At 42.7% G+C, this 12,426-nt stretch overlaps 1 protein-coding gene across 2 annotated transcripts in view; it reads left to right on the top strand.

The window, feature by feature from the left end:
* The window catches only part of FAM81B (family with sequence similarity 81 member B), a 36,377-nt gene that overhangs the window by 1,125 nt on the left and 22,826 nt on the right, over positions 1–12,426 (top strand). Inside the window, exons 2-4 of one of the 2 annotated variants that reach the window (XM_039911165.1) lie at positions 2,958–3,022; positions 6,123–6,136; positions 11,269–11,512. In XM_039911165.1, the coding sequence (XP_039767099.1) occupies positions 6,123–6,136; positions 11,269–11,512 (258 nt within the window). In that variant the 5' untranslated portion in view covers positions 2,958–3,022. The remainder of the gene's footprint in view (positions 1–2,957; positions 3,023–6,122; positions 6,137–11,268; positions 11,513–12,426) is intronic. The other variant, XM_007664859.4, reaches the window with a different exon arrangement.

The raw sequence follows: 12,426 nt of genomic DNA, 5'->3' as shown, positions 1-12,426 counted from the left end.
ACAACTAATGAAAATAGTAGCACCTCATATTTTAATAAAAAGTTGCTATGATTCTAGCCTTTCCTTCCCAGTTGGCCGAGAATTTGGCAATCTTCCTCACTAATTCTTGCCAATGCCTAGAGATTAGGAAGCAACCATGACTAATCACATTTCCAGACCCTGGGATTGGTCTCTAGTCTTGAAACGAGTAAGGGATAGAGCCAGTCAACCTGGCCCTCAACCCTGGCTAAGACTTGATATTCTAGTTCATGAGTCCGCTTACTTACTAAGAGTGTTGTTTCCATGGCGGGACCCGAAAGAACACTGAGGGACATTCATTGATGGGGTTATTGAAATAAGATTTTTCCGGAATTTGTTAGTGCAAATCCATAGCTTTCCTGCTAGGATTTGGGCAAATCCATTTCTCTTCTTCTCTGTCCTTATTTATTAAGGCAGATTAGACTATTCTTATTTTCTTACCTACAGGCAATTGTGGGAATGATGGGCTTTAGTATAAATACTCCCTCTAGCCTGGAACTCTCTCCTAATTCACATACAACAGACAGCTAGTCTCTCCACCTTCAAAGACTTCAAAGTCCTCCAAGAATCCTTCCACAACTAAGCCCTTAATTCCCTTACTCCCTCTCTCTTCCACATCACCTACGCACTTGGATCTGTGCCCTTTAAGCACTTGATATTCTCTCACCCTCAGCCCCACAGCATTTATGTACATATCTGTATTTTATTTCAATGCCTGTCTCACCTGTCTAGTCTGTATGCTCCTTGTGAGCAGGGAATGTGTGGTGTACCCTCCCAAACGCTTAGCACAGTGTTCTGCACACAGTAAGTGTTCCATAAACACCACTGTTTGGAATATTATTAGGACATTCTGAGTCTATTGTGAGTTATTTTTGATGAATACACAGCTCGGTATAGAGGCTTTCTGGTCTGGTGTCATTTCAGTAAAGTACATGTTGTCATTCAAAATTTTAATGATTTGTTATTCTTTAATGAGATTTATTTATAGAAAGGACTGTGTATTCGTTTCAAATCAGCCATAATGATCTATGACTTGAATTCATTCTTTTTCTTCTCAGTTTGCTAGGAAAAGGTTAATTGGAGATGTAATGCAGCCTTTCAAATAATTCCAAAAAATGTTTAATTCTTTGTGTCAGCCTTCGAAGATAGCCAAGTGAATGAAATCAGTATTTTCACTAGTCAGCTGGTATAAACATTCACCTTTGGCAAATGGCTTTTTGTAAAGCAGATTTCATCTAATACATCCACAAATTTTTAGGGTTTTTTTGAAGATATTAACTTATTTGCTGAACTGCATATGCATGTGTGTATATTCATATATATGCATTTTCGGCCTTTAAAGAAGAAATGATAATACATTTCAGGTCTCCCATGATTGTGTTTTCACTAAACCTGCTGGCTTGAATTCCCTTGAGTAATTGGGAAGCATTTTTCAATCAATGATATTTATTTAGTCCTGATTGGGCACAGAAGACTACAGTAAGCACTTGAGAAAGTACAATATAATCGAGCTGGTAGACACATTCCCTACCCACAAGGAGCTGTGGGTCTAACTGGATAGAGCTTGTGTGATGTTGGAAGAACTGGTGATAATGATAATAACTACAATATTTAATTGCTTACTATGTGCTAAACTCTGGGATAGATACAATACAATCAGATTAGACACAGTTCTTATCTCACACAAGGCTCACAGTCAAAAGGGGAAGAACTGGTATTTAATCCCCTTTCTACAGATAAGGCACAGAGAAGCTAAATGAGGCACAGAGAAGTTAAATGACTTACCCAAGGTTACTCAGCAGGCAAGGGGCTGGGTTAGGATTAGGATTAGGATTCAGTTTTCCTGATGCCCAGTCCTGTTCTTTTTCCACTAAGCCATGCATGCATATGAGCACGGTATCGCACGAGGCGTAAGTACCACAGTGCGAGGTTCTTCAATGCTCCTGGACCATGGATGTGGTCTATACAAAAGAAAAGCCCTGCGTTTGTATTATGGCAGTCTCGGCCTGTAGATAGAATGTAACGTTTCCACGTGCTGTGCTTTTCTCTTCAGAGGACTTCAGCAAGAAGACAGTGCTTTGAAAAAAGTAATGGATCAAATATCTCTCTTATCTTCTATCCTAATTTAGCATTAGAAATTGGTAAGGAACCCAAAAGCAAACCCAAATTACAAGTGGCACCAGGTGGAAAGCTACAATTTCAGAATGCGACTCCAAGTCTTCTCTCAGACACCTAGCCCCTTCCTTGGCCGTAACTCACAACTGCTACTGCTTAATACACTATGGATGCTGTCACTTACTGCTATTTCTGCTGCTGCTGTTTACTACTAAACCTGTGGGTCACTTCAGGCCTACCCCAGTTGGACCAAAGAGAGGAGGCAGAGAGAGAGAAAGAGAAAGAGGAATAGTCAAGCAGCAATCTCCCCTGTGGGGGGGCGGGCGGGGACTCAAATGACCAGGACCCCGGGGCAGCAATAATGCAACTCTAATGGAAGTTCTATCCATTCAAGATAAGCAAGTGAACCCCAATCCACAATCTACTCTCCAAGGAGCATGAATAACTCACTGGATGCTGCTTGGGATGAAAGGTTTCAATCCATCTCCAGGCAGGGAAGCTTTGATTCGCCTAAGATCCCAAAGTATTATGAGCTAGGAATCATCTGTGGGGTTTGCTTCTGCATTCAAAAATCAATACATGACTGTCATGTCCCAGCCTCCTATTCAAACGGTTTTAATAACTTCCAAGAACGTGAGCTGTGCTCTATTCATTATTGATAGAAACAGGCCCTGTGCAGGCGAGGTTCTCTAGGGCACAATGATGCAGTGAACAGGACTCTTTATATTTCATATCTGTGTGTCGGGTGCCACGATAGGTATATTGTGTGTCAGTGTAGAACCGACTGCTATTAATGTGTTCCGAATTCTTGACTTTTGTTTTAGGTGACAATTTCTCCAGGTAAAATGTCATCCAAGAATGCCACCGAGCTAGCCCAATTGACGGACAAGTAAGTCTGCAGCGATGAACAGTGATAGTTTTTTAGCCCGAACTAAGCGCTACAATCATATTTCCCTGGGGCTGAAAGACCCCCTCAGAAGCAACTACAGGTATCCATCCCCCCAGCCTCCAACCAGGGTTGTCTTTCCCAAAAAGATGGTGGTCTTCCTCTGAGGGAGGGAGATTCCTGCCCACCTCTCTCTCTCTGGGACCCTGCTGATGAGTTTCACGGCTTGGATGAAAATTCCAAGATCAGAGCTGCTAACTATGAGCTTCAGAGATGAAAAGGACAGGTAAACCCTTGCAATAAAAATTGGAGGAAAAAAGAGAAATATTACCTGGTTCTTATTCATATCTTGCTGGGACTGAGTGTTACTACATTGGCCATTTTTTAAGCAGTGGTCCACGCAAGAGCGGGCTCAGAATGCACAAGGATGAAAATGGTTGGATTTAGGTATTCAGGTGACAGTGTTCTAGAAAAGTGGAACTGTCTTGATAGGTCCAGGAAAACAGAATATATAATTTCAAGATACACAGTCTGAGTCATTTTATTCAGCGTGGCTCAGTGGACAGAGTCTGGGCTTGAGAGTCAGAGGTCATGGGTTTGAATCCCAGCTCTACCACTTGTCAGCTGTATGACTGTGGGCAAGTCACTTCACTTCTCTGTGCCTCAGTTACCTCATCTGTAAAATGGGGATGAAGACCGTGAGCCTCACGTGGGACAACCTGATTACCTTGTATCTTCCCCAGCGCTTAGAACAGTGCTCTGCACATAGTAAGCGCTTTACAAATACCAACATTATTATTATTATTATTCAGAATAAGGTTCTTTTGGATGAAACAAATGCTTCATTAGACCATTATCCTAGCCTATGTTTGCAGACAAGAGTTAGTTTGTTGTTCACTGAATTCTTGTACCTCACGCATATATTAAACAATGCCTATTATAAAGAGGATGAGACAGCTGGGAAAAAAATAACTTCTTTTTTCCTTGAATTTCCAAAACTACCCCAACTCGAAGAGTGGAAGAGTAATATTTGCTCAGTGACAAGGACTCCTGCATTCCAAGAATGATGTCTATGGAAAAGGGGGGAAAGGGAGGATGTAAACAAAAGGGAAAAACCCAGACAGAGAGGGTGCCATCTCTTCTTTCTGCCCCCAGTTCCCCAGGATTATAGTGGAAATATTTGAGTGGAAAACAATTAAGTAGGAGTGATTCTTCAGTGAGAAGGGATGGAGACAATGCTTTCCTCTAGGGACCAAGCCCCGCTCTATTTCCCTTACTAATGCCTTTCCAACAATTATGCATCATCTAGGCACTTAGGTTCTTACCTCCCCCCCACCCGCTTTAGCAAATCTCTTTAATCTCTGTTGCTTCCCTCTACCCATAATTTATTTACCCCCATTAGACTATAAGATCCTTGAGGGTAGGGATCGCGTCCACCAACTCTATTGTCCTCCTCCAAGGAGGACTTAATAAATTCTATTAATTGCATAGTCTAGTGGAAAGAGTGTGGGTCTGGAAGTCAGAGGACCTGGGTTCCAATCCCAGCTCTGCCACTTGTTTGCTGGGTGACCTTGGGCAAATCAGTTAGCTTCCCTGTGCCTCAGTTATCTCATCTGTAAAATGGAGATTAAGACTGTGAGCCCCATTTGGGACAGGGTCTGTGTCTAATCTTTTTACCTTGTATGTACTCCAGGGTTTAGTATAGTGCCTGGCACAGATTAAGTGCTTAACAAATTCCACAATTACTATTATTAGTTATTATTATGATTAGATCCAAGGTTTTTGGATTGGGGATTCGGGCACTGGCCCTAACCAAGCGCATACAATTGAGCAAAGTAAAGGAACCTGTGTGATTCTCACAATGACATGGCTCCAGCAGCAAAACATGAGGGTGAAGGGGAAGCAACAGAGAAACCCACTGGCCTTCCTCCTGTGGGAACAGAAAAGGGGAAATCAACATTTCCAGGAGAAGCAGAGTTGAATCTGAGACTCTTCAGAGAGAGGGAGCCCAACTTCTTCGTAGAAGGCAATGATGATGGGGCATTAGAACCATAATAACTGTGGCATTTGGTGGGGTTTTTCATGGTATTTGTTCAGGGCTTACTATACAGAGAAGCAGCATAGTATAGTGGATCGAGCATGGACCCGGGAATCAGAAGGTCATGGGTTCTAATTCCGGCTCCACCATTTGTCTGCTGTGTGATCACAACTTCTCTGTGCCTCAGTTACCTCCTCTATAAAATGGGGATTGAGACTGTGGGACAAGGGACTGTGTCCAATCCGATTTGCTTGTATCCACCACAGCACTTAGTAGAGTGCCTAGCACATACTAAGTGCTTAACAAATACAATAATAATTCATTATTACTATTATTTCAATGTGCCAGACATTGTACTAAGTGCTGGGGTAGATACAAGCTTCTCAGGTTGGTGTGAGAAGAGCATGTGTCTGTTATATTGTTATTATTGTACTCTTCCTAAGGCTTAGCAGAATGCTCTGCACATCGTAAGCGCTCAATAACTGCGATTAACTGGCACAGACCCTTTCCCACATGGGGTTCACAGCTTTTTAATCACATTTTTCAAATGAGATAACCGAGGTCCAGAGATGATAAGTGACTTAACCAAGGTTACACAACAGACAAGAAGCTGAACTGGGATTAGAACCCAGGTCCTTCTGACTCCCAGGCCCATGCTCTTTCCACTTGGCCATGCTGCTTCTCTTGGGTTTACATGGTGCCAAGCACTGAACTAAGCACTAAAATAGAAATGAGATTATCAAGTCAGGCACTGTCCCTCTCCCCACCAGGGCTCACAGTCTAAGGAGGAGGGAAAAGAAGCAGCATGGCTTAGTGGAAAGAGCACGGGCTTGGGACTCAGAGGTTGTGGGTTCTAATCCCGGCTTTGCCACTTGTCAGCCATGTGACTTTGGGGAAGTCACTTAACTTCTCTGTACTCAGTTACCTCATCTGTAAAATGGGGATTAAAAGTGTGAGCCCCATATGGAACAACTTGATTACCCCGTATCTACCCCAGGGCTTAGAACAGTGTCTGGCATATAGTAAGCACTTCACAAATACCATCCTCATTATCTTTTTTTACAGATGAAGAAACTGAGGTACACAGCAGGTAAATGACAGAGCTGGGATTAAAACTCAGGTCCAACCAGTTATGCTGCTCCTCACCCTAATGGTTTGATGCTGCTGCTACTAGATTTTAAGGCAGCTCCTCCTTTTCCCTTGATAAAATGTGAGCCAACAGACTCCTACTGAATCAACACTGAGTTTGTCTTGAACTGATATTACACTGAATCCTTATAACAGTTATTGAAACAAGTTGGATTTTTTTGCCAGCCTTTTGTTTCCCAAGAAGTATGGTTTGCATTTACTATATAATCAATATGCTGGCTAAAAAATGTCATTATCTAATTCTATTAAACTTCTGGGATGCATATTATCTGATCCCTGCGATTCTGTCTTTTGCACCCATTCGGTATCTTCTTTATGATTCGTAGTTGATGCTAAATTGGACCAAGGCACAGGAGTTATTATTCTGCGGTTGGGGCTTTGGTTACATGAGAGAGACGGGACCCTTTGCTAAAGATAGCAAACAGAATTGTATTAGAAGGAGGCCGTGAACCTAATTCTGGGTTTTGTTAGCCCCTTCCATATAGTTAGTGCTTGGTAATGATGAAGCATGCTAACGAAATTAAAGAGTCTACAGTAATGAATGACAGATGAGTCTTGGCCCTGAAATAGTTAACCAGAGGTAAGTGGAATGTCATGAAGTTCCTTAAAACTCACATGGCTAGAAAGCAAATGAAATCCATCTCTCTTGCTTTCTGCAAAAACTTTCTGGTGGACTCTGATTTTGCAGCTCACTCCCACTTAAATGAATCAGATGGATTCATTGATGGCCTGAGAGTCAGAGGACCTGGGTTCTAATCCCAGCACTGCCAATTCCTTGCTATATGATCTTAGACAAGTCACTTAACTTCTCTGTGCCTCAGTTTTCCTGTTTTTCCTCCTGTCTAGACTGTGAGGCCCATGCGGTACAGAGACGGTGTCCAGGCTAAATAACTCGTACCTACCCCAGTGCTTAGAACAGTGTTCGAAGCATAGTAAGCACTTAAAAAATACCATAAAAAATGGTTGAGAGCACAGTGAAGACATTTCTTCCTTAAACAAGAAGGTGTCCCTCTTCAGATAGAAATAGGATGGATTCTATAGGTATCAAACCCAACCTGAAACCAATCTGACTGGGTTCTAAAACAGAGAGCCTTCGTTCAATCCCAAAATGGCTGAACAACCCTGGTTACAGGCATTTATGGTAATGGTGTTTGCCGTGAAAATGTATCCCACTGAAGAAGAGCACGCCGGCTGCTAACAAATATACACACTGCATGATTTTCCCCCAGGAGAACATTTGAGAGAGGGCAAGGATTCACATTTAAAATCTGGGCACATAAAAGTTTCAGTAAGTCAAATGGGTAAGCCGGTAAATGATTTATGATTAGGCCTTGCAAGTGGGTTTAAGCTTCAAGGTCTGATGGTACAGTATTGTTTTTCAGGGACTATTTTAGCTGCACATTAGTCTTTTGTTATTCTGAGATGTTTCATTTGGTGTGGCTCCATGGTGAAGATTGATATTTTCCCATGTCACTTCAATGAGGGAAGATGAAATACGTCTTTTAGGTGATTGGTATTGGCTAGTTAGATCTGCTTCTTTCCATCCTGCTTCCTGAGAATTTGGCTTCCGTTTTGGACATTAAGTGGCTGGCCATGGGAACACACTTTTCTCTCCAGGAGTGGACTGCTATATAACTCTCAACAATAAGAGGGAGAGTCACTTTTAGAGGGCAATCCTAGTGGAAAATGCAGGGCCTGGAAGTCACAGGACCTGGGTTCCAGTCCAGCCTCTGGAACACTTGCTATATGACCCTGGGCAGGTCACTTAACTTCTCTGTGCTCATTTTTCTCAACTGTAAAATGGGGGTTAAATATCTTTCTCCCTCCATTTTAGGCCTATGAGCCCCTATGGGACAGGGGCTGTATTAACTTGTATCTACTCCAGCACTTAGAATAGTGCTTGACACATAGTAAGCACTTAACATCTTTACCACCTGTGGTATTTACTGAGTGCTTTCTGCACAAAGCCACTGTACTCAACACTTGAAGCTATATAGGAATGGCAAAAGCAGTTTTATAAAAATAAAAAGAGTTTTGTAGATTAAAGGAAGCAAATAGAAGCCAAGTAAAAAAAAATAAACAGTGAGATGTTAGGTCATTCAATCAATCAGTGGTATTTATTGAGCACTTACTTTGTGCAGAGCACTTGGGAGAGTCCAGTACAACAGAATTAGCAGACAGCTAAATGATCTTGTTAATAGGATGGAAGCTTGAACTCTGGAAAAGAGGAGACTTACCTCTTTGAGAAAGATATAGAGGGAAAATGAAGTAATGACTATGCATGGAAATTTGGAGAGAACATTCTAATTAGAAATTAGACAAGACGCATGGCAAGTGGATAGAGCATGGGCCTAGGAGTCAGAAGGTCATGGGTTCTAATCCTGGCTCTGCCACTTGTCTGCTGTGTGACCTTGGAGAATTCACTTCACTTCTCTGTGCCTGTTACCTCATCTATAAAACGGGGGTTGAGACTGCAAGCCCCGTGTAAGACAGAGACTGTGTCCAACATGATTTGCTTTTATGCACCCCAGAGCTTAGTAAAGTGCCTGGAACATAGTAAGTGCTTAACAAATACTATTAGTATTAATTAGGAAAAAATATTTGACTCCCTCTTATTTTCTGAAATGGTTTCATTTACTCTTGAAAGAGATTTGCCTGAAATCAAAACGTCTACATCCCTGCATTCTGTCTGTTTTTCTTATTCCAAAGACTCCAATGAAACCACATAATCTCCTAATGCAAAGGATGTTGACCAGTTGTACTCTGTGTCCAAAAAAACCCAAAGAAGAAATGGAGTTAAACATGTTTTGGTAAAAACAGATACAGCAATTATGAGTCAAATGGGGGAGAAATTGCAGAAAACAGACCCACTAATAGGGTAAATCAAATTCTGATTTCAGCAAATGTCTTCAGTAATGAAATGGGCAAAATTGCAGGAATTACTCTTCTACATAAACACAAAATTATGAAACTGCTAGGTATCTCAAGAAGACATCCAGTTCTGCCCTTGCCTCATATCTGAGACGGATAACTGTCTATTCTTTCCTCACAGATTCCCAGACACTCTTTCGCCCAGCTTGGCAACCTGTTTCAGAGTTTTATCACCTTGGCTGTCTTGAAGTTCTGCTTTATGTCCAATCAAAATCTCTTCTGCTTTCAATTAAGTCCATTTCCTCTTTAATGTTCTGTGGACTTGAACAATAACTGGCCAACAACATCACTCGTAAAAACTTTTCAGAGTCTTGAAGGCTTCTCCAGAGGTGCCAAGTTTTCATTTTGAACTTGGTGGTGAATTTGAGGAGGGACTTCAGGATGGTGCATCAAGTGGGTAGGCCTTTGAGAGTAGGAGTAAGAAAAAAAAGGGAGAGAGAGGAAATGAGAAAAGGGGGTAAGAGAGTTGGAGGTGCTAAAAGGCAGGGGAAGGTAGGAGAGGAGTAAGAGGTTTTCCCCTCTAGTCTGTAAACTCATTTTTTGTTGTGAGAAGGAAATAAGTCTACTAACTCCATTATATCGTACTCTCCCAAGCACTTGGTTCAGTGCTCTGCACAGTGTAAACACTCAATAAATACCGTTGATCGGCTGGTTGATAGAGGGAAGAAGCGGAGAAAGGGAAGCAAGGGAAGGGAAGGGGGAGGGAAGGAAAGAGAAAAAGAAGGGAAATAGGAGATTTGATTCATGTCATGGCTACTGAGGATTGTCTTACCCTCACCGGGCTCTAGGCAAGCCGCCTGCATGGCATAGTGGATAGAGCACAGGCCTGTGAGTCAGAAAGTCATGGGTTCTAATCCCGGCTCCACCACTTGCCTGCTGTGTGACCTTGGGAAAATCAGTTCACTTCTCTGTGCTTCAGTTACCTCGTCTGTAAAATGGGGATTAAGACTGTGAGCCCCACGTGGGACAACCTGATTCCCCTGTGTTTACCCCAGCGCTTAGAACAGTGCTCTGCACATAGTAAGCGCTTAACAAATACCAACATTATTATTATTACAACAGAGTACACACAATCCCTGACCTCAAGGGAATCTAGCAGGAGAGACGGACATAATGATGGGTGTCCAGTTCAATAGGAACTTCTATTAGGCAAGTCTCTTAACCTTCTTATGCCTCAGTGGTCTCGTCCATAAAATGGGGATAATAATACCTGCCTTGCCTTACCTCATGAGGACTTTGTATGGAAAGATTGAGATCATTGACAGGAAAGCACTTTGGAAAAATGAGAGTATTACATAAATTCAAAACATAATTAAATGGAAGCAAGAGCAAACTGCAGGTTGGGCGATATGTAAAGTTGAGGAAACGCTGAGTAAAAATATGCCAAATTTGCAAAATCAAATACCATCCATCAGAGGCAACCTAATTGACTTGAAAAAATATATAATAGTCTGGGATACTTAGAGCCCATGATCCAGTTGCTTCTGGGACAGTATATTTAATTTGGAATTACTGTGGGCACATGACCGCCAACAGCTGTCTCTCAGTAAGAAAATGATTCAGAATTTTCCCCTGATGCAATCCTTGTTGTCCCGCAGCCTGAAATGACTGCAACATAACGTGTTAGGGGTCTGTATGAGGAAATCATAAAATATTGATGGAATGATAAGAAGACTGTAAAGCAGAAATGATTAAAAAAAACAAACCTGGCTTTTAGATGAAGCACAAAACCACATCTGTGACCTCTGGGGCTCCAGAAAATCCCAGTTATCTTCCTTTCCGGACAGAGCCTGTGACTTCCTAAGCTGTGGGGTTCAGTGACTAGGATGATAAAGAAAAGGGAAGATGTTGAGTGGGAAGCAGCATGGCCTGGAAGTCAGAGGGAACTGGGTTCTAATCCTGGCGCTGCCACTTGTCTGCAGTGTGATCTCGGGCAAGTCATTTCACTTCTCCGTAGCTGATTTACCTCATCTGTAAAATAGGGATTGTCGAATTCCCTCCTACTTAAACTTTAAATCCTTTGTGGGACAGGGACTATCCAACCTGAATATCTCCTATCTACCTTGGCACTTAGTACCGCATCAAGTACCATAAAAAACTCAGTGACCCAGATGTTTTCTTTTCCTTGCAGGGACCAGTCTTTCCTTCCCGCCATTCCCATAAACCGAAGTCATCAACTGGAAGTCCGACTCTCCAACCAAGAGAGGACCATTGCAGTCCTCTTGGAACAGGCCTTCCGCATCAAAGAAGATATCACTTCGTGCCTTCGGGGAAGTCAAGGATTTCACAGGGAGGAATCTCTGACCCGGAAGCTCCTGGAAAACCACATTCAGACCATCACAAGCATAGTAAAAAAACTCAACCAGAACATGGAGGTAGCTCTCTGTTTCTTTCGGAGGGTGCGGGGTGCCGGGAGACTCGGTATTATTCTTGTCTGAAGACTTTGTAGTTAACTGTAAAGAAATGTTTCCTTTGATTTATAGCTTTGCTGTTAAACTGGAAAGAGAGCGCTTCTATTCCTTAGCTGCTCAAATCTGTCAGAGGGGAGATCACATACTCAGACCTAGAACCCAGATCTCTCTACTCCTAGTCCCATTCACGTTGCACTAAGCCAGCCTGCCTCCTTTCCCCAGAAAAGGGCCGCTGTGGGCCATAATGCCGAAGGCATTGGAGGGGCACAGTGCTAGGCCCCAAGGGATCTGGCACAAGTCCCAGAAACACCCGGCGCGAAGGACCTGGAGGTGGCATCGCCAGGGAGTTGTAAAATCAAGACTTGGGTGTCCACCGGCATCACCCACACTGGTTTCCAGGGAGCAGGCCTAGTGCAATGGGAGATTTAACAGCAGTGATGGAGGGGTGAGGTCTGGTTCAAAGAGACTGAGGGTACCGCTCTTCAATCAGGCCTGACGCAAAGAGATACGAAGGCCCCTAAAACTGTCTACCCTGCAGGGCAGTGTTCGAAGGGCATCTGATAGAGAAGCGGTGTGGCTTAGTGGAAAGAGCATGGGCTTGGGAGTCAGAGGACTTGGGTTCTAATCCCGCCTCCACCACTCGTCTGAAGTATGACTTTGATCAAGTTACTTAACTTCTCTGTGCCTCATTTACCTCATCTGTAAAATGGGGATTGAAAGTGTGAGCCCCACGTGGGACAACTTGATTACACTGTATCTACCCCAGCGCTTAGAACAGTGCTCGACACATAGAGAGCTCTTAACAAGTACCGTAATAATAATTATTATTATTATTATCTGATCATGTCTAGTCCGAATACTGCTGCATTTTATGTTTT

Source organism: Ornithorhynchus anatinus, chromosome 1 (assembly GCF_004115215.2).
Source record: "Ornithorhynchus anatinus isolate Pmale09 chromosome 1, mOrnAna1.pri.v4, whole genome shotgun sequence".
Taxonomy (NCBI): Eukaryota; Metazoa; Chordata; class Mammalia; order Monotremata; family Ornithorhynchidae; genus Ornithorhynchus; species Ornithorhynchus anatinus.
Note: the sequence above shows the minus strand (reverse complement) of the source record. Positions and strands in the feature narration are given on the sequence as shown.